At 39.2% G+C, this 23208-nt stretch overlaps 1 protein-coding gene and 1 non-coding gene across 2 annotated transcripts; both read left to right on the top strand.

Moving 5' to 3' along the window:
• The first annotated feature begins 10283 nt into the window (after positions 1-10283).
• On the top strand, positions 10284-18491 carry Hmgn5 (high mobility group nucleosome binding domain 5). Its single transcript, XM_052745773.1, is given in 7 exon segments — positions 10284-10512; positions 12260-12283; positions 12807-12836; positions 13082-13138; positions 15331-15468; positions 17272-17687; positions 17689-18491. Coding segments are annotated over 7 exon segments (912 nt in total). The 5' UTR covers positions 10284-10497; the 3' UTR covers positions 17921-18491.
• LOC128118318 (U1 spliceosomal RNA) lies at positions 13887-14051 on the top strand. Its single transcript, XR_008221149.1, has one exon. It is a non-coding gene; the product is annotated as a U1 spliceosomal RNA (small nuclear RNA).
• Positions 18492-23208: the final 4717 nt, after the last annotated feature.

Below are 23208 nucleotides of genomic sequence, written 5' to 3'. Positions count from 1 at the left end.
CTGAGACACTAAATTTAAAGTTTGAAAAAATAAAACTATACCCTATTACTCCATTAACCCAAATGGGGTGTTCAGAGAACTGAACAAACATTTCCATAGAAAGACTGGTATACTAGCTAGGTTATGCCAGTGCACATCTGTAATTCCATAACTTGTGGTGAGGCAGGAGGACCACGAATTAGAAGCCAGCATGTGACAATCAGAGCTGTCCTGTCTCAAAAAAAAAAAAAGGAGAGAGGGAGGGAGAGAAAAGAAAAAAAGAAGAAAGAAACACCACTCCTTCCACTCCCAAACAAGTGAAACTCCATAAGTTCTAAAAGGAAACATGAATAGGGAAATTATTTGAGAAGTAAATATAACAAATCCTGAAGAAAAAGTAATAAGACTACGTAAAACCAAAGTCTTTTGTTAGAAAAAAATACAAATATCAAAAGTTCAAGAGACCACATGATCTTACTCATATATGGAAACTAAAAAAGTTTATCTCTGTTGTAAATGGAATGGGCCCATATATTTGAATGCTTGGTCCACAGTTGGTGGAATAGTTTGGGAAGGATTAGAGGTATGGCCATGTTGGAGGAGGTGTGTCACTGGAGGTTTTCTTTAAGGTTTCAAAAGCCCACGCTATTCCCAGTTAGTGTGCTCTCTCTCTCTCTGCCACATGCTTATGAATCAATACTCAAGATGAAGTTCTCAGCTACTTCTCCAGTGCCATGCCTGTCTGCCTGCTGCCATGCTCCCCACCATGATGGTCATGGACTCTACTATCCTCTGGAACTGTGAGCCCCAAATTAAATGCTTTCTTTTATAAATTGCCTTTGTCATGGTGTTTTGCCATGGCAATAAAAAAGTAACAAAATAATCTCACAGAAGTTGAAAGTACAATAGTAGATAGCAGCTCTGGGGAGAAGAGGGACTAAGAAGGTCTAAAGCAGTGGTTCTCAACCTTCCTAATGCTGCAGCCCTTCAATACAGTTCCTCAAGTTGTTATAATCCCCAGCCATAAAATTATTTCTTTGCTAATTCATAACTCCAATTTTGATACTGTTAATGAATCAAAATGAAAATATCTGATATGCAGGATATCTGGTATGCAATCCCCAAAGGGGTCACAACGCACAGATTGAGAACTGCTGGTCTAGAGAGAGATTTGATAATGGTTACCAACCTATACTTAGGAGTAGCAAGTGTTACTGTTTAAAAGCATGATAGGGTGAATATAGCTTACAATATCTTGCCTTTATATGCTCCAAATCCCTAAAAGAAAGGAGTTTGAAGTTTTCTAACACCACACACACACACATACACACTTTGTATTTATGTTTTGAATTATCATGCTGAACCTCATAAATACTTAGATAATTGTGTGTGAATTAAAAATGTGAAATAACTCACAGATGAAAGAAAAAATACAATAGAAGAATAAAGAATATGTAAAGAACATGGTCAAACAACCCTCACAAAATAAATAGGAATGGCCACCAAACATACAAAAGATGTTACATTTCACACAATGACTTGAAAATCAAAAGGAGAGCCTCACCTCTCCGAGTCACAAAATAGAATTCTTTCAAATCCATTAAATGCCGCTCATGGTAAGGGAAGTGGGCACACTCCTGTCCTGGACCCTCCTCAGCCTTTGGCCTAACAAAGGTCAGTCTTCCAGTTTGGCTCATTTCCTTCTTCTCCTTGCAATCTCTTTGTTTGTTACACAAGTTCTAACAACTTGTGTGAGCAACTGCTTGAGGGGAACAGATGGGAAGATTTAGAGAAATTCTTCAAATGGAAACAAAGCAAAAGTCATAATTTAAGGACAGTTTCCTGTCATGTTACAAATGAAACTGAGATGGCAAAATATAATAAGAATATACCTATTGTGGGCAAAAGTTCAGGCAAACTCACAAAACAATGGCTTCTGCTTTAAGAGTTAAACAAGCATTCATAGTTTTCATTAAGCAAAACACAGACTAAATACATTTCATCATTTTTTAAAAGTCTCCGGCATGGGCCTTAACCTGGAGAAATTAAGCCCCTAAAGGCACCTCATCTGAACTAGATGATAATGCAAAAAGGACCAAGGGAATAATTAGATTTCCCCTTTAATCAGAAGCAGAAACTCGTCTGCATTACGAGTATACTAAACAGAATATAATCCAACAAGTAGAATATTTAATGAACATTTCTTTAAAAGATTGTCTTATTTCCACTTAGCCAATTTAACCCTAAAAACAAGGAGTTCTAAGGATATATTTAATTTCCTTGAAACAATGAAAACATAATTCTAGATGGATAGTATTGTCATTATAATATGTGGGAATTGAGCATAACTATTTGTGTGGACAGTTATTCACTTCAATATAAAATATAATTTCTTAGCTTTTAAGTAACTGAGAAAAAGGAAACGTGATTTTTTTAAACAAAAGAAGCAAGCATAAACCAGCTTATAAAAACAAGCTTAAGCAAACAAACAGGGAGATGGTTCAGAGGGTAAAAATCACTTGCTGTGTAAGCCTGATGCCCTGAGTTCAATCCTCAGAATCTGTCCGTCGTGGAAGAAGACGACACCTGACTCTCAAGTTGCCCTCTGACCTCATGCTTCCTGTGGGATGTGTCCACAGTCTTACACACACACACACACACACACACACACACACACACACACACACACACACCATACACATATACACACACCACAACACACACACACACACACACACACACACACACACACACACACACACACACACACTACTAGCTGATTTTCAAATAAAACTGCAAATGACCTTTCTCATTGGCCAGAAGTTCTGCTTGTAAGTGAAAATAAACTCTACTTTCAAATAGGAAGCCGAGGGCATTTGTCAATTGCTGGGTTTTTTTTTATTTTTTATTTATTTTTGTAAGAGTAACCTGCATTGATGAGGCTTCTAAGGAGCCAGAAGAAGCCCCAAACATTAAATCACAATTAAACCATATAACGCCAAAATATAATTTCTTTAAAGACAGCCTTACCTCAGTGACCCATAATAGTTGGAACTGCAAAACGTGAAAATTTTATTATTTGTGTGAGAAACTGTATGTGTGTGTGTGTGTGTGTGGGTGTGTTCGCGCGCGCGCTTGCGCGTGTGCGCTCCATGAATGTGTGTGTGTAAAGGGCAGAGCCTGATGTTGGATATCTTCATTAGCCTCTAGGCACCTTACTTCCTTTTTGGAGAGGGAAGGGTTTATTTCCATTGACAGGTTATAGTCCATCACTGAGAGAAGAGAAGGAACTCAGGTTCCCACCGTTGAAAGAGAAACTAGGGAGAAATGCTGCTTGCTGCCTCACAGGTTCAGGTTTAACTAGCTTTCTTACAACCTGGGACCACCTGCCAAGGGAACGTGTACCTGACTGTTTGAATAGGTTCTCTCACGGAATCTGGAGCCTCAGTTCAGCTATGGTAGCTGACCAGTGGGTTTCAGGGAGCTATCTATCCCTCCCAACCACCAGTGCCTTGAGTGCTGTGGTTACAAGTGAGTCCAAATGTGCCTGGATTGTACATGGGTACTGGGAAACTGAACCCAAGGCCCCATGCTTTCAAAGCAGACACTTGGTACTAAATGAGGCATGTTTGCTCTCCGCAGATTTCTCTTAGGAGGTCAATTTATTCAGTGATTATTCTCTTTTGCTGCACTTTCCCTTTGACTGAAAACTCTGGAGTACTTGTTTATATATTACAAATATATTCTGGTTTTTTTTTAAAGAATCTCATACAATTAAATCATTATATTCACCCTCCTTCGCGTAACTCTTCCCAGATCCACCCCCTTTCCTTTCCTTCTCAACCTTGTGTGTTTTTCCCCCCATCAAGGCCAACTGTATTGCCCAAATATTCTTGGATGTGCGGCCTTCCAGTGGAACACAGTCAACTTATCAAAGTAATACACAGTATTATAAATAGCATAGACTTTCTTAGAAATCCAAGAAATCCACTTGAGTTATATGATATCATCAGTGTGTACCTTTATACATTAAGGACTTTTGAAATCCTAGTTTTACCTTTGTCCTATCCCATTTTAAATATATGATGACTCTTATGTTTTTAATAGTTTATGACAAAATAAAACAATACATAGGGTTATGTTTGACTTAATAAAAAATTGTCTGTTAAGTCAGTAGCTGTGATGCCAGAAACTGGAAAAGAAGAAAAAAAAAATCCACACATGACACAAAGTTAGAAAATCTATTACTGTGAATGTCTTTTTAAAGCAGCATTTAACTTTAGCCTCTAGTTAAAACGGCATCAGGTTACTTGATTGAATATTTATTCTTAGAGAACACATTGATTTCACACACACAATCTATTCTACGGGTTACTGTTCTCTCAGTGGAGAAAGATTGTTTCTAATCAGGTCTCACTGGTGTCTGAGGCTCTGAGAAACAGATCCTTCCTTGAAAATAAGCTCTACTTTCAGATATTCAAATAGGAAGCCAAGGGCATTTGTCAATTGCTGTTTTATTTTTTTTTTTTATAATAAGAGTAACCTGCCTTGATGAGGCTTCTAAGGAGCCAGAAGAAGCCCCAAACATTAAATCACATTAAACCATATAACACAAAATATACTTTCTTTAAAGACAGCCTTACCTCAGTGACCCATAATAGTTATACAGTTTATAGAAGCGCTTCAACCAACATCTTAGTGTAGTTAGAGTTTTCCTGCCTGGCCCACAGTCAGGACAAATCTCTCTCACCTGCCAGTCCCACAGACGCTCAGACCCGACCAAGTAAACACAGAGACTTATATTGGTTACAAACTGTATGGCCGTGGCAGGCTTCTTGCTAACTGTTCTTACAGCTTAAATTAATCCATTTCCATTAATCTATACCTTGCCACATGGCTCGTGGCTTACCGGTATCTTCACATTCTGTTTCTCATTGTGGCAGCTGGCAGCGTCTCTCTGACTCAGCCTTCCACTTCCCAGCTTTATTCTCCTCCTTGTTCCGCCTACACTTCCTGCCTAGCCAATGGCCAATCAGTGTTTTATTTATTAACTAATTAGCAACACATTTGCCATACAGAACATTCCACAGCATCTTAGTACTTTATAAACTGTGCATTAATGTCTACAAGACAGAAAGTGAAACATTTCAAAATTAAGATTGAAAACATCTTGTATTTTATGCAAGAAAACATAGCTATTGCCTATACTAAAATGAATATAAAGCTTAGTAGGAAAATTCAGTTACTTTGCCGGAAAATTACTGAGATGAGATTTTAGGTGTTCTTCCCACAGAAAAGGGCACCTATCCTGTTGATAGATGTGCTAATTTGTTTGACTGTAATAATCATTTTAGTGAGTGTGCATATAAGCATTGTGTTGTACACTTTAAGTAAAAATAATTATTTAAAAAATTAAATAGTGGCTTATTTAAGTAAACTAATGGATGAATTAAGGAAGTTAAAAGCTCATTTCAAATAAAGGAGAGCACCTACTAGAAGTTGGAAATCTTCAAATGACTTCTGGGCAGTGAGAAAAGCCATTTGCAATTTTATTTGGAAACCATTCTGCTGGTAAATGACAGAGGAAGACATGAGAAGATGCTTGGTGAAAACTTTTATTCATGGAAATTATCAGTGAGGAGAGAGAGAGAACATAAAATCACTACGTGTTCTCATTTTTTGAAATAGTTAACAACTGGTAGGAGGATTTCATTTCAGGATCATAGATGAATGAGGGATCCAGTAGACAGGCAGAAAAACATATCAGAAGTGGCTGTGGGCAGAGGTACTTCTTGAGTTTTGAACTCACTGAGATTTAGCAAAATTTGTGTTTACTGAACATGCCCTGTAATTCATTAACATTTCTGTTGAGGTTGTTTAACTGCTACCACCAAAACTACAAATAAAATCTTCAAAACAAAAGTGAAAAAAAAAACAACCAAAACCAAACCCTGCTCCACCTCTAATAGATGACCTCAGGCAAGTCATTTAAACTGTCTGGGCTTGAGTTTACTGATCTGTATTACAAGAGTATTGAACTAGAAAATCTCTAGTCTCTTTAAAACTTTAATGTATGAAAGTCTAAAATGTTGTTTATTTAAATAATAGAAGCATTTTCCTACCATTTTCTTTCCATTTTTCTACCACTAGAAGTACACCTTCAAAAGCCATCCTGTGGGGGCCACTCAGAAATCAGTGTTTTATTAGTCTTGAATCTGGAGAAAGGAAGCTTTAGGTTCTCATGATTATAGTGTTTCAAGATTCAGTCTCAGGAAAGGGCTACCAGCAATCTAACTAAATTCAAAAATGAGCGCTTTAATGTATTGGAGTCATTTTAGGCTTAATGTTTATTTTACCAAGAAAAACACCAACCAGTATATTCAAAACGTTCTTTTGGTTGTAGTAGGATTTACATTATTATGTGGTAATAATTTAAGCAATTTTCAAATGTTTTTCACTTTTTAGCATATAGCAGGAGTGATTAATGGTAGCCAAGTTTCACCAAAGTTAGTGATATTTTAACATGGAAAAGACAATATTTACTACCAATCAGTACCTTTGTGATTCCCTTGCATGTATAACCATGCGTTGAGAACATTTTTACTATGCATCATATATATATATATATATATATATATATATATATATATATATATATATATATTTAAACCGAATATGCAGAACATCTGAAGAGCTTTTTGTCCCTCTTAACTCCCTAACATCCCTTTTCTCATAAGCACATAATGTTAATATTTTATTTTATATTCTCTGTGGCAAACATTTTTAATGTTGATATATTTAATCTGTAAAATTTACATCTTCCTATGCCATTCCCCACTGGTTACTGAATGGACATGCTACAGTTACTCTAAATTGTGACAGTCATAGTAGGCATACTTAAATAGCCAAGGGAAATTATCCTGTGGATAATTGCCAGGCAATCAGTATTCATAGCTTTTAATAAAAAAGAGAAACAAGCTAGTGTAATTTTAAAAATAAGTGATCCATTAAAAAGTCTCTCATTGACCATTACATAAAGATAAAATTCTGACTCTGCAATAATTTATCAGTTTTAGAAAAATAATTTGTAAATATAGTAAAGTTTGCAGCAGACACCTGGCATCTGATGCACTGAAAAATATTTAGGCAAGAAAAACAAGTCTATACAAGTGTGAGGGCTGGAGGAGTAGCATAGTGGTAGAGTGCTTGCCTTCTATGAATGAGGCCCATCTCCAACATCACAAGTTTGAGTTAAATTCCAGTCAAAGTTGAGCAGGCCAGGCAGGTTGTTGCACGTCTTTAATACGAGCACTCAGGAGGCAGAGGCAGGTGGGTCTCTGTGAGTTCCAAGCCAGCTTCATGTAAGTAGCGTTTCAGGTCAGCCAGGCTACATAGTGAGACCCGATTTCACTGAAGAAAAAAAAAAAGCAGGTTTGCTTATACAACATGGTGGTTCAATCTAAATTATATACTATGGGCAAGAGGGAAGGCTTTGGTGGTCTGAAATGATTACCAAACACTTGCTGGGCTGGGACTGTATATTTTGTAGGTGACACTGTAAGATGTGGAGCTTCAGACTGGGATAAAAATGCCAGGAAGGCCAAGAGCTAAAGCAAGTTGGCTGGTACAAAGGACACCCACCTTGTTGCCTGCTAGAAAGAAAGATGGGGGTGGGGTGAAGAACTTGGGCAGTCGGAAAGAGTAAATCAGTTTGAACAAGTTGGGCTCCGAGGAGGAAAGACTGACCAAAGCAGAGAACAGCTGCCAAACATGGGAGATGCTCGAGCCCAGTTCCGATAGCGGTTTCACCTTGCCTCGGATTTGAGATTTCCGTCCCTGAGCTCATCAGGACCACTTGTTTCCATTTACTGGGACTGAGCAGTCTGTTCCCTCAACAAGTACAAACTTTGTCTGCTTCGGCATTTGTTACAGTGTAACAATCTTCACAAGGGTTCAGAGCCAGACACCACTGCTCCAACAAAAGTCTTCTTCAAATACCTCAGTTTAAAAAAGAGCCTTTCCACCCCCACCCGGCACCATCGCCTCCGCTGGATTATTAAATATAAACTTCACCTTTCATATAATACATGCCACTTTGATTTGCAGATACGTATGCATCTGTTTTCTCAATCCTACAGAGCTACAAAAATCCTTAAGGGCAGAAAACTGTGCACTGCAACTTTGCATGCCACAAGGGTTTGCATTTTTATAAGCTAGTCTACAAAAACAAAAACCCTACCCACAAAATAATGGTAAATAAGAATTTGTTGAATGAATGCATTCCAGTGCTAACACGTTTTCATTCTCTTCATTTTTCCCTTATCCTTATGAGACAATTCTTATATTGAAACCAATTTTCTCTCAGAAAATTAAATTACTGAAACATACCCAGGTTCTTCCCACAAAGCTTTCACCATAAAGGTAACTAAAAAACACATCTAGAGCCTGGTCAGATGGCATGTAACTGCAGGTGAAGGAAGCAGATTTAAATGTGCCTTTCTGATTTGTCTACTTGAGTAAGAAAGCAATGTGAAGTTAGGGGCATAGGTTCAGTAGGTCTTAGTGTAAGTGGTTTGTTTAACTCCACATGAAAATGCTAGGAAAGAAGGGGCAAAACTCAAAGTGAAAGGCTCTGTCAGGGTGCAGTTTAGATTGAACAGGTAATTTGGCATTGTGTAGATCAGAGAACAGTCATGTTTCTTTGGTTTTTGTCTGTTTGTGGCAGGATGTGTATGTAGCCTAGAATGGCTTGGATCTCAATAGCTCACTGTCACATTGCCACTCCCAATCCTGATTAGAATTCTCTTAAATGGGGCATATATATTTTTATTTCATGTGCACTGGTGTTTTGCCTGCATGTATATCTGTGTGAGGGTGTCAGATCTTGGAGTTACAGACAGTTGTGAGCTGTCATGTGTGTGCTGGGAATTGAACCTGAGTCCTTTGGAAGAACAGCCAGTGCTCTTAACTGATGAGTCATCTGAGTCTGTTTTTTTCTTTAAGTTACATAAATAGAATTGGAGGTCTCACTAGGTAATAATAGACAGGGTTTCACTAGGTAGCTCTGGCTTGTTTGATATGTAAACCAGGCTGGCCTTGATCTCACAGAGGTCCACAGGCTTCTGCCTCCCAATTGCTGGCATTAAAGGCGTGCAGCACCAGGCCAGGGCCTAAATTCTTAAGTAACCTTTAAAAGGTTAATTTCCTTTTTTGATTGGCCTTTCAGTTTAGGGAATGGAGACTGTTGTTGAAGCACATTTAAATACAAATAGCTCTTTCAACAAGCAAAGCAAACCACGTCTCAAAAAAGACTGCAGGGACCTGTGTGCTTACTTCCAGTACCAATCAGCAGCCCTCAGCACTCTGTTTTATCCATAATTATTTCTAGGCATCTTATTCTTTTCTTTCTCCAAACGTCTAGGTCTTAGACTCTGACACCAGAAGACAAATGGACGATTCTCAAAACAGAAAGCTGCTACTTAAACACTGCCTGAGACTAGAATAGGTTTAGGGGGCACTTCTGTGAGCAAAATAAAATAAAAATAAAAATAAGGAGACACCTCAAGTTTCAGTAATGAAGATAAGGAATGGTTTTGTTTTGTTTTATATATAATCTTAAACATCACCTTTGAATTACGAAACCGTTAAAAAGCCAATGATTTTCTTCTGGGTAGAAATCTGCTATTACAGACTTCCCGCGTGGCCCCATTCAATTCTTGGTGAACTCCCTCCAGTTGGCGTAATGGCTCTTTTAGAAGGTAGGCGGCCTGCAGGAGCCTCCTGCTCTTCCAGGTCCCAGATTTATTGCTACTCTCCACCTGCGGGAGGCGCGCAGTTTTGGCACCCTTCTAAAGCCAGGACCACAGTTCGGCTTTGGCGGGAAGTTCTCGCGACCAGAAGCGTTCCCACTTTTTTTCCCGATCTCTAAATGGGTGCTCCTGTCACTTCAACCTTACCCTCTTGCCAACTGGGAAAGACCAGAGCTCTGGCTCAATCTAGTCTCAAAAGGGCCCGCCACCACGCGCGAAGAAGGAAGGGGGGATCGGAGATCGTGGAAAAAACAAACCCAACTGTTTGAGCTTTCGCCTGTCGTTATAACATAAAAGGGTGAAAAGGCAAGAAAACTGGATTTCCTGCTGGTCACGTTGGAGCCCTAGGCGTCTGCTAAGTGCATGGACTCCGGCACCCCAGAGGCAGTCAAAGCCGGCAGCGTAGGAGAGCTTCGGGCAAGTTCGCGGGCCACGCCTTCCGAACCGGCCACCTCCTCTCATTGGCCTGACAGCCTGTCACTCCAACCTGGCTCCCACTTCGGCTAACCATTCACGTAGTTTGGTTGCGTCTTGGCGTGTTTAATGTTGCCAATAACGAGAGATTTTTTTTAGGGGGAGGGGGGACGCGAGAACATATCGTGCTGCAATTAGTTCATTGAAAACTCAGTCGCTCGCGGAGCGGTCAGACGGAGACTCCTCTCGGCATTTTTCCCTCCTGCCTAAGGATCTCCTGCGGAGAGCTGCAACAATGCCCAAAAGAAAGGTAAGTGAAATGGGAAGATAGACGGGTGATTAGCTGCCGAAATACATATTTCCTACGGCAGAGATTTCTATCTTTTTGAAAGAGCATTTCGGTTTCTAGTTTGGTTTTTGTGATGTTCTGAATGGAAGGCGAGGGAAAGGTAGCGAGCCGTCTGTGTTTGGTTTCGGAAGGTCTCGTATGCAACTGGTAGTTCACTTTTGGCTTGTTTTGTTTAAGGGAGAGAATCGTTTGAGAGGTGTCTCCATGCTGAATTACAAACAGCCATAGCGCTGTGCTGTCGCTTCCTACCCCACCCCCCTTCCTCCGCTTACCCTATTGGAGAACTCTTCTCCCAACCATACTTCCAGCGCCAGCTTCCTCCTCTACCTCCAGTTTTTCTCCGGGAACCGTCCCGTTTGGGGGAATGAAAGCCCCGGCTTTCTCTTGTTTTTGCCTTTGTTCTTTCCGTTTTCTTTTTTCCTTTTTTCCCCCTCTTCCCTCCTCCACTTCTTGTCATGCCAGATGGCTATGCAATGGTAATCCTGTGCCATTAGGCGGCGCAGACTTCAAACTGTCCTAGAGAAGGGAGAGATTCACCGCTGTAATTAGAAACTTTAGATCTGAGAGATTTGGCACTCTCGGAACTCTCTAGTTAAAGGTGGAAAGGTGATTAGAGAGCCGCGTCCGAAAAACTCCAGCCAGCGTCGGATGGTGGGGCGGCGTGGGATTCGTTCACTTCAGACACTGGGGAGTTGATCTGAGCTACCGAGGGCTACAGGTCTTCTGTAAACCTTCACTTCAAAATTCCTGTCTCTGCATAGATAGGAAATAAGTTGACGATCAGTATTTGTGTTTATTTTTTTTTCTCCCGAGTCTCTTACAACTGAAATGGAGCGCTGTTTCATTGCTTGGTGAAATCGTAAAACACTGTGTTAATGTAAAAGCCTTATAATTGTTTTTATATTCTTGTGAATCCGTCCGCCTTCCGTATTCCTGGAACATAGAAACGACACTGAATTCCTCAGTGCTCTGGGCTGTATGAATCGTTGAAATAATAGCCTGGTAATTCCCAGGGTAAAGGGCTACTCAGATACCGAAAGCAATTGTTTCTAATCACCACCCCCTTTCCCGAGGCTCCCGCCGGGCTCTTTTCGGCTTGTGCAATGGATCTTGCTTTTTTGCAGAGCTGACAGCAACCTAGTAGCAGGTAGTGGCGGGAAGTTTTAAAATCCTCCGCCTGCTTCTCGGAATAAAACGTTGACGTTAGAACAAAGACGTTCGTCCTTGAAAGTATGGTGGGGTTGTTGTTTTGTATGCAGAACTTGGGGAGGAAAATAGTCCATAATCAGTAGAGCAGGTCAGATAGACACAATTGCATAGCAAACATAAGGCAAGAGAGGGAAATTGCAAGAAGCTCCGCCTTCGTTCGTCCCGCCCCAACCCTTGTTTTGGCTTTAACATTAGAGCAGGTGGATTTCAAAATAAAAATGGTTTGTTTTTAAGAGACGTTGTTTACACAAAAAGGTTACGCTGACTCTTTGTAAACCGGTCTTGAGCATGAACTTGCATCTTGGTGTACGTTTCATATTTCCCATACAGCAGATGTAGAATAGCTGCTAGAAAAAACACGTGGCTGCTGGAGCGGGAACCCAGGAAAGAAGTCACAAGTGGCTAAAGTTGTAATTATAATCTATCGGCGATATTTTCTGGTCTATGTGGTTATATTGATTACCCTATTTCTCTTTTGTATTTTTCTCCCTCTACATAGGCTGCAGGTGATGCCAGTCAGGAGGTGAGTGTCTTTAGTTTGTAAGTTTCCCTGAAAAAAAATGCACCCATTTTAGAAACTAAAGACATATAACTAGGTAAAAATTAATCTGGTGGTTATATTTGTACCAAATGAGTACTAATGTTGTGTATGCCAGTGCTCTGTCAAAAATACATTAATGAAAATGACAGGCTTTTTGGAATTTAGGGTCCTACTGTGCTTGTTATAACATGCGGGGAGCACCTTCTTAGCTTAAATTCTGCTTTGTCAGTTGGTGAGCAAAAAGGTGTATTTTCATTTTAAAATGTGCTCCTCGATAATAGCAACTTTGCTGATTTAGCTCAGTGAAAGAGACTTGTCATGGGATTTTATTCTCTTTACCATAAGAAAGGGGGGGTCAGATATGTCTACCATGATATTCCTTAACCAAATTTATAATCACTTCCTTAATAGCAACATTCACAGTGTTACACCAAATATTTTCTCAATAAAAATAATTCTAGATTTGTACATCCATAATTCTTTTGCCCTTTTTTTCCACTTCCAGCCAAAGAGAAGATCAGCCCGACTGTCAGCTGTAAGTGGTTTCTGTAAAAGTCTGCCCATGTATCACGGAATGGAGGTTTTTAGAATCAGGGAATCCTACACAATATTATCTTTAATATGAGGCTTATTTGGAAGGGTTATGGGAGAAACTTTGCACATTAAAGAAAAGGGTTTATTTTTGTTCCTAGTGCTTAGTTTAAAACGTACTCATAGATTTCATTGTTAGTGTGCTCTTTCTTCAAATATGATTTCTTCCTCTTTTCTTATATAATGCAGATGCCTGTGCCCTTTACACCACCAGAGTTGAAACCTAAAAGAGCATCGACTCCAAGGGTAAATATTCAAATTCTAAGGTTGAAGAAAATGTGTGTGTGTTTTTTTAAGAAATAAATTATGAGAGTGCACACAACTGATCCTTTTGTTTTCTTCATAGTTTGCTTAACCAGAAATATAATGTACCATACAGTACATATAACTCTACTGGGTGGTGAATATTTGTATATGTTTGGGGATTGGTAGCTGGGTCTTAGCATTTTTATTTGGTAGTTACAACATAATATTGTAAATGTAAAATAAAAAATGTTGGTGGATAGACGTGTTAAATGTATGTGCCTTTGAGATTTAATCTCTAAAATATCAATATTCCTGGGAAAACAGGCTGTAAACTGCAGTAACCCAATAGTGCATTATAATAATAGCAGCAACTAATATTTGGTACTACTTCAGGAAGTGATTTCGTGTATGTTGCTTTAAATGGAGTCAAATGACTTTATATAGACGTCTGTGCTTGGATGTTATAGCTAATGACAGACTGAAAGAGAAATAAAGTCAATTTTAAGTTAACTCTTAATTGCTTTATTACACAATTTTTTTCTAACACTTGGTTGAATGACAAAAATCAGAAAAGATTAAAGCTATAGAGAATGTTTGATGAGAGCAAGCCAGTAAACACTGTTCTTCCATGACTTCTGTTTCAGCACCTGTCTCCAGGTTCCTGCCCTGACTTCCCTAGATGATAGACTATAAATACATCCTTCCCCTGACCAAAACATAAAATAAAATAAAGCACCACAATATTTGACTACTTACCCGGCAGGGGGCCTACCATGGTCACTAAGGTGGTTTTCCCAGGGAGAGGCTCATCCATTGCACTCAGGATGCGCTGACCCCTGCGATTTCCCCAAGCATGGGAAATGTGACTGCATCATTTGAGGTAGTGGGGAGACTGTGTTTGTGCCCTCCCATGGAAAATAAAAGAATTTTTGAGATCATCTAATCATTTTCTGGTTGAAGACACAACAAACAATGACCATTTATGTAAGATGCTTTTGATATTTTTTAATTAAAAAATTCTTAAATGCTGTTTAACTGTCTTGATCAATCGAATTACATATTGATGCAGCACTAGCTGTGGAACTGTTCTTCCGCAAGTTGCTCTGAGAGGGAGGGGAAGGACAGGGAAAAAGCACAGGAATAAATCAGAATGGGTATTATGTAATCATGCACTTTAAAATTACTTATATTTCTCAGACCTCTGTTTCTCATTTGTTAACAGAATAATAGCTTTTGTTTCTGGTGCAGTATATAATTTCTAACACAATTCCATAGGATTTTCCCAATTGACTCTTACAATGTATCTCTGTGTGATGAGTGGTATTATCTTTTTATATATGAAAACACGATCTGAAAGAGATTTATACTTTTCCTCAAGAAAACACCAGATAAGTGGAAGACATAGAATTCAAATAGATTTCTCTGGCATCTTAAATAAATGATCTTCCTACTGTGTATACACTTAAGCAAAGACCTTTCCTATAGCAAAAAAAAAAAGTTCAAGGAAATGTATAGCTTACACATATAAATAGCTGCATCCCATGATCTCTTCTAAATGTGTCTAAATTGATGTTCTCACCAACATGACATTTCTCTTAATTGCTACCAATGGAGACTTTGTAATTAACACAACCCTATTGCTAATGATTAGACTAGACAGCAATAAATTGACTTTTGGTAAGAGACATTCAATTTATCAGTCTAACTTGATGCTGGGAATTGGACCCTGGTGGGCACGAGTGAACACTAACTTGTTATTGCTCAATGCAGGCAGCATAAAAGCAGATTTCTTTAATTTATATCAGGGTAAAAGAATTCAATTTTTTCTTTTTCTTTTTTTCTTTTTGGTTTTGGTTTTCCCAAGAAGGGTTTCTCTGTGTAGTTTTGGAGCCTGTCCTGGAACTCACTCTGTAGACCAGGCTGGCCTCGAACTCACAGAGATCCGCCTGCCTCTGCCTCCCAAGTGATGAGATTAAAGGCATGTGCCACCACCGCCCAGCTAAGAATTCATTTTTAATGTTGCTTTAGGGGTAACTCTGAAAGAGTTATGTGTTAATTTTATTATTATCAGACTTGTGTACAGTATGGTAAAGCTGTCCCTAAATTATTTCATCAGCTGTTAATGTAACTTTAGTGGTTTAATTAACATAGCAGCTAAATTGTGTATTTTTATTATTTTTGTTGCTGGACAGAAAGTGAAGACCACAAATGTTGTTGTGGAAGAAAACCAAGATGCAGCTGCCATAACAATTCCTGAACCCAAGCCAGAAGATGTTAAAGAAGAGTGCAACATGGAAAATGCCGAAAATGGAGAAGCCAAAATGATGGAGGTATCTTGAAACGTTAACAGCTCTATCTTCTTGAAAACTTAACATTGCAAGTGAAAAGCAATCTTAGATGCCTTTTAGTTTAAACACAGAAATAGTAAATGAATCGTGGTTCTGTGGTATAATGGCATCTAAATAGAGAATGAACTGAAACTATGAGCGTTGCAGGAAGTGCTACAGAAGTAGTTGGTTAGCATTGCTATTGCTTTACCAATACCGATAAACAGGACTTCCCACAGCTATAACTCTCTTATTAAATATAGGCCAAACTTCAATTCCTTTGGTCAACACATGGACTATTTGTAACTTCTTTTCCCAGAAAAAGACTATTTATTTCCTCTGTGGGTGGTAAAACAAACTATCATAGGATTTTTTTTCCAGACAAGTCTCATAGCCCAGGATGGCCTCAAACTCATTGTATAGTCAAGAATGACCTGGAACTTCTGATCCTCCTTTGCCTCCACCTCCTAATTGCTATGATTACAGGCCTGCACCACCACACATACCTAATTTATGCCAGACTGGGGATCCAACTTAGAGCTTTATGCATGCAAGCACTCTATCAATGTGTTACATGGCCAGCTATGTATTGTGTTTTTAATAGATTTTGCTTTATATATTTAATGTATCCTACACTTGAGGTATTCTAGTAAAATACCTAAAATAAGATGTCAAATCAAACATATACATATATGTAAACTCTAAGTAATCATACAAGATTTTTTAGTAATTTTTTTTGTTTGTTTTTTAAAGCACAAATGTGCCCATAGGCAGAGGCAGGTGGATCTTTGTGACGTAGAGGCCAACCTGGCCAACAGGAGTGGCAGGAGTGAGATGCGGGACAGCAGAGCTACATAAAGAGATGTTGTCTCAAACATACACGCACACACAAAAGCACAAATGTAAATTGTGCTTGGTGGTTCATGCCTGTTACCCTAGGACCTTAAGGCTTTATTGCTTTGAAGAGACACCATGACCGTAGCAACTTGTATAAAAGAAAGCATTTAATTAGGGCTGGCTTACGGTTTCTGAGGTTTAGACCATTATCATCATGATGGGAGCATGGCAGTACACCAGCAGATATGGTGCTGGAGAAGTAGCTGAGTGTTCTACATCCAGGAAATAGTAGTAGTGGTAGTATCTTAGGGTTGTACGCAGGCAGCAGGAAGAGAATGACACTGGGCTTGGCTTGGGCTTCTCAAACCTCAAAGCTCACCACTTTAGTGGCCACCACAAGGCCACACCTACTCCAATAAGGCCAATACCTCCTATTCTTTCTCAAATAGTGCCACTCTCTGATGACCAAGCATTCAAATATATGAGCCTATGGTGGCCATTCTTATTCAAACCACCACACACAGTATTCGGTAGGTGCAAGCTGGAGAATCACTGTGAGTTCAAGGACAGCCTTGTCTCAAAAGAAAAAAACAGCATTATTTTCCCAAGGAGTTCTTTATCTCCACATGTTTTACTTACTGAAAATTTATGACACAGAATAAATAAACATCCTTTGTTTATTTACTTTGTTTCATCAAATTGGTAATGAAAATTGTTGATATAGACAAGCTTTACTGAATTGGTTAAGTTAATATTGGTTAAGACATCTATGTGTGGTGCTTGGTATCAAGATGCTGTACTTGTATATTGTTTAGAATATTTTCCTTATATCCTGGTTTTTCCATAGGAAAACTACTTTCTGGCAAAAGAAATTTAATTTGGCTTTTCATGAAACAGAGATCATCGGATCCAACATGTGAGAGAAAATAGCTCTAAATTTACAATCTTATTTTCCCTCATTCTATCTAGGCACCCATTCCTAAAATGGAAGCTGAGGAAGTAAAGGAACAGATGAATGAAGACACTGAAGAAGACGGAGGAGAAAAGAAAGAAGCAGCGGCAGCAGAAGGAAAGGAGGAGGACCTAGAAGAAAATGTCCAAAATATCGAGAAGGATGAAACTGGAAAAGAGGACAAAGATGATGGTGAGCAGGTGAAAGATGGAGAAAGGGAAGAAGTCCTGGAAGAGAAAATCGATGCAGCAGAAATTGAGGCTGCAAAGGAGGACAAGGATGCTGAAGAGAAAGGAGACGATAAGGAGGAAGACGACAAAGAGGAAGGGGAGGGGAAGAAGGAAGAAGAGAAAGATGACAAAGAAGAGGAGGCTGAAGCGGAGGAAGAAGTGAAAGAACAGGAGGAGGAAGAAGAAGGAGGAAGGCAGAAAATTCGAAGGAGAAGAAGAAGAGGAAACTAAGGAAGATGGGAAGGAAGGCCAGAGTGAGGAAGAGGGCAAGGAGAAAGATGACGGGAAAGAGGAAGATAGAAAAGAGGAAGGAGGAGAAGAAAAAGAGGTTACAGGGGAAGGAAATGATGAAAACAAGGTGGAGGCTGAAAAAGAAGCTGAAAACCAAGATTTCCAACAAGATGAAGAAGAAGAGGGGTCTCTGCACATTGTCTAAAACTGCCCTATGTGATGTCTTCATTCGGTAACATGTACCTTCCTGTTGTAATGTTAATAGAGATAAATATTTTTATCAGATATTTTATAAACAGTGCTTTTCTTTAGCATCATTCAATCTTGGAACATCATCATTCAGGTTATTAGTTGCAAAATACCTAACATGACACCTTTATACATTTGTGATTACGGTAGTGCAAAACATAAAATGTATACTTGCAACTTTGTGAATTTCACTGTGTAAGTTATATATTAAATCTTTGAGTTTCAATTTTATTCTTATACGTGATAATTTTGCAACGTAGAAGAATTCCAAAAGAAAGAGTTTGGTACAACTTTGCTGTAGTTCTGTAGGTTGCTTTTATAAAGAAGGTCAACTATTTTCAGGTAATGTTAAGAGTTAGAATTGCCATTACCAAATATAACTGTATTAGTAGCTTGGAAAGAATATAAAATCTTAATTTCATTTTTGAATAAATTTGAATGTTTATTTCAGGAGGGCAGTTTTGATTATATGTGTATGCACAAAGTTTTGCTGGGTTTATCATAATAAAAAAGTTCCACAAAGATCATTATGGTTTGTGATATTTCAAAAACTGTAATTTAGTGGGATGTTAAAATCCTTGATTTTTCTCCCATTTTGTGTTCAGAAAAACATTTGATGGTTTTTTATTGAAATACAATTAATAAAAGCATAAAACTTGAGGCCAGCCTGGTCTCCAAAGTGAGTTCCAGGAAAGGCGCAAAGCTACACAGAGAAACCCTGTCTCGAAAAAAAAAATCATAAAACTCAGCATTTTAATCATTCCAAAGTATGCAGTGCGTTGACTTATGTATCATTCATTTTTATATCTTAAGGATATCCCATTCAGTCAAAGCATATTTTATTTTTTCATGAGTATTTATATTGCTTCTAAACTGTATCAGTTACAAATCTGCCATGAACACTTATGGCTGTTTGTGTTACAGTATGATCAGTGATTTCCTTTTTTATGTTACTTATGTGCAAAGCACACTACAAAAGTGCTGTGCATTTTTGTTGAGGGTTTAGGAGTTGAAGGTAGAGGCAGGAGGATCAAGAGTTCATTGGCCATCATTATTAGACAATGACAGCAAACATTTTGCCAGAACACCCCACGTAGAAGTGGTTGTCACAGTAACACTCCCAGTTTTCTCTATAAGGATATCCCAGGGGATTTGACGGAATGATGGTAAAAGGTAAGTTTTCTTTTCATGTGAACCCCTGTGCTCTATGCAAAGCAGCCAGCTTCACTTTATAATATTAAGTGCAAAAAGCATTTACATAACAAGAACAGGGTATACAACACTAGAGTTGTTCTTTCACTCTATTATACTAAAGTAAACTTACTTCCTGAGGTCTTAATTTTGTCCACTGATGTTTGAATTGTATCTCATATTCTCTACACCTTCAAAATTTTGCTTTATGTATTTTGTTTTAAGTCTCAAGAGCAGCAAAACTGAAAAGAGGTAGAGGAGAAGGAGTGCTGGCTGATTCACAGAGAAAGTATCAGTGGAGGTGAAGGTACAAATATGATAGAAATCGATAGGAAAATGGTCGCATCTAAAGATGCGGAGAAATAACCCAAATATAAAAAGGCGTTCTATAGGGCTCCCCATAGAGAAAAGTTGTTCATGGATACCACTTAATGCTTCTTTAGTAATAGGGGGCAACTTTGTTTATTTCACCGGCAACACAAGGTTTTCATAAGATACTAACAGCAGAAAAACTGATTTGGGAACAACATAGTGCTGAAATTTTATGCTGAAGTTTTGCAGCATGACTTTAAAGTTTTCCCCACCGACAAGTATGATATAGGAGGGAATACATACCAGAATCAAAGTTTTCTTAGAGGAATAAAAAAATTAAAATTACACTGCCCATGTTCCAGTGGATGGCCACACACCCATGGCCATATGGGCAGCACTAATTGGAATCAGTGGATCATTTATAAAGAGGTTATAAAGTTGGGAGGAGGAAGGCATTGTTGGGGGGGGGGGGAACCTGGGAGGAATTGGAGGTAGCATGAGAGTGCAATATAGTCAAAATACATTTTATACATTCATGAATTGCTCGAAGAATAACATTGTATATGTATATAAAACAATAAAACTAAATTTAACAAAATTGCCAGGTTCCCTGTAACTAGATGTATTAAGCTAACTTTATCTCCCCTATGACCAAGTACCTAAATGAAACAAGGTAGTGAATAAAGGATTTCTTTGGTGTACAGTTCAGAAGAGGGAGTCCATGAGCATGGGAAACAATTACGACTAAAATGGAGTAGTTTATGACTGTGGGAGCTTGCTCACATGGTACCCACCCATAAGCAGAAAGCTCAGGTCTAAGGGGCCTAGCCTATAACCCTCAGGGCCTGCCCTCCACAACCTCCATCTTCAGCTAGGCTCTACCTCCTTAAGGTTCTACAATCTCAACAACAGGATAATCGTCTAGGTGTCATACTCAAACCTATGAATCTTTTAGGAACATTTCCCATTAATACCATAGCAGTAAATAGCTTGCAATTCAGTTTATTGAAGTAAATTGAAAAAAAGAACAATTATATGCTGTGGGATGTTCTGTATGGCAAATGTGTTGCTGATTGGTCAATAAATAAATCACTGATTGGCCAGTGGCCAGGCAGGAAGTATAGGCGGGACAAGGAGGAGAATAAAGTTGGGAAGTGGAAGGCTGAGTCAGAGAGACACTGCCAGCCGCCACGATGACAAAAAGCATGTGAAGAAGCCATGTGGCAAGGTATAGATTTATAGAAATGGATTAATTTAAGCTGTAAGAACAGTTAGCAAGAAGCCTGCCACGGCCATACAGTTTGTAACCAATATAAGTCTCTGTGTTTACTTGGTCGGGTCTGAGCGGCTGTGGGACTGGCAGGTGAGAGAGATTTGCCCTGACTGTGGGCCAGGCAGGAAAAGTCTAGCTACAATTATACATAATTTTTAGGAGTGTGCCTGCTACCTGATATAGGTGTGTATAATTGTATTTATATAAATGTAGCCTACTGAGTTGTATTTGTCTGTTGTTTGTGTTCATAGGGCTTCACGGCTGAGTACTTTGTATTGGACAGCCAGTTTTCAAAAGGGGATCATAACAGAAAACCACAGCTGGACACAATGCAAAGATCAATGGATTGTGGGGAGCTCAGCCTCAGTAGATAAATTATCAGTCCTAGCCAGGCGGTGGTGGCGCACGCCTTTAATCCCAGCACTCGGGAGGCAGAGGCAGGCAGATCTTTGTGAGTTCGAGGCCAGCTTCGTCTACAGAGCGAGATCCAGGAATGACGCAAAGCTACACAGAGAAACCCTGTCTCGAAAAACAAAACAAAAGAAAATTATCAGTCCTTTGAAAACACCGTAGTTAGGAAGATATAGACAGGAGACAAATAATGTATGTCATAACTGGAGTCTAATATCATAAACTATAATAAAATGGATGTTATTAATGACTTTCTGTAACAACAGATAAATTTGAGAAAAAAATTTAAAAGCAGGTTTGATAATCCTCAATCAGTAATATTTTTGTCTTAAAAGAATTAAATATTTGAAGATGTTAATGAAGCACTTTTGCAAAATTTAAAAAAAAAAGCAATCCTTTTAAAACAAGTTGTTTAATATCAGAAGTGGAGAAAAAGCCCACCAAATCTGCTGTGGCTTAGCCACATCTACATTAAAAATTAAATCTGTACCGAGCAGGTAAATGGCTTATTTGAATGGCTTTTTTAGAATACAGAGGTTTTTTATTATGATAGTTACATGATGGATAAAATTCATTCTTATCGTAAAAAGCACATGTGCTTACTTGAACAAGAACTACACAAGATGGGCCTTTCCGTATTCCACCAAGGATGGGGAAAGCACATGTGCTTACTTGAACAAGAACTACACAAGATGGGTCTTTCCATATTCCACCAAGGATGGGGAAGTGGTTCATGAGGCCACACCCTTCCATGAAGAGCCATTAGCAGATAATGGCTCCTGGAAGAGGAGAAGTCATTGTCTTCAGTGCTGTAGCCCATGCTCCAGTAAATAACCTCTCCCCTGTGTCCTGTGCTCATGTGAGCCACTGTAGTTAAACACAGTGAGACAGAGAGAGGGAGAGGGAGAGGGGGGGAGAGAGAGAGGGAGAGGGAGAGGGAGAGGGAGAGGGAGAGGGAGAGAGAGAGGGAGAGGGAGGAGAGGGAGAGGGAGGAGAGAGAGAGGGAGAGGGAGGAGAGAGAGAGGGAGAGGGAGAGGGAGGAGAGGGAGAGGGAGAGGGAGGAGAGGGAGAGGGGGGAGAGGGAGAGGGAGAGGGAGGAGAGGGAGAGGGAGAGGGAGGAGAGGGAGAGGGAGAGGGGGGGAGAGGGAGAGGGTGGAGAGGGTAGGGAGACAGAGAGGGAGAGGGAGGAGGGGGAGGGAGACGGAGAGGGAGAGGGAGGAGGGGGAGGGAGACGGAGAGGGAGGAGGGGGAGGGAGAGGGAGAGAGAGAGAGAGAGAGAGAGAGAGAAGGGGGGTGAGGCAGGAGGAGAGAGACCAAAAGGAAAGAGGTGAACTTTGGTGGAAAGAAGTTTGGCTAGAGTGGGTGGAGGATGAGAGAGGAGAATGGAGAAATGTGTATGTTCAAAATACTTTAAATACTTGTATGAAATTATTAAAGACTAAATACTAAAAAGAAAAAGGAATTATTTGACTGTTTAAAAAGTCTTAATCCTATCACCTGTCATTAATAATAATAATTCATCTAGGGGGGATTAGGGATGTTAGAGTGGACCTGGGAAGAGTTAGGGTGAGAAGAAGGGGTATGAATATAATTGAAGAACACTGTATATATTCTCAAATAATTAATAATATTATATTTAAATGATATCAATTGTATTTCATAAATATGATAGTGTTTCAAATTATATTGGCTTCTTACAGAATAAAATAGTAAGTAGCTGAAAGGTCAATTTTACACAAAGTAGTAGTTTCCCAACATTGTCCTTTTAAGTTGATCATTCTGATTGGTAAATGTCTTCGCTTTAAAATGTTTCCCATATGGGCTGGAGAGATGGCTCAGAGGTTAAGAGCACTGACTGCTCTTCCACAGGACCCGGGTTCAATTCCCAGCAACCACATGGCAGCTCACACCTGTCTGTCATTCCAAGATCTGACACTTTCACACAGACAGACATACAAGCAGGCAAAACGCCAATGCACATAAAATAGAAATAAATAAATTATTTAAAAAATAAAACATTTCCCATAAATACCATCTTTCTAATTATACCAAAAATC

This window comes from Peromyscus californicus, unplaced genomic scaffold, assembly GCF_007827085.1.
Source record: "Peromyscus californicus insignis strain IS unplaced genomic scaffold, ASM782708v3 Scaffold_10__1_contigs__length_136768540, whole genome shotgun sequence".
NCBI lineage: Eukaryota > Metazoa > Chordata > Mammalia > Rodentia > Cricetidae > Peromyscus > Peromyscus californicus.
This window is presented reverse-complemented; position numbering and strand designations above follow the sequence as displayed.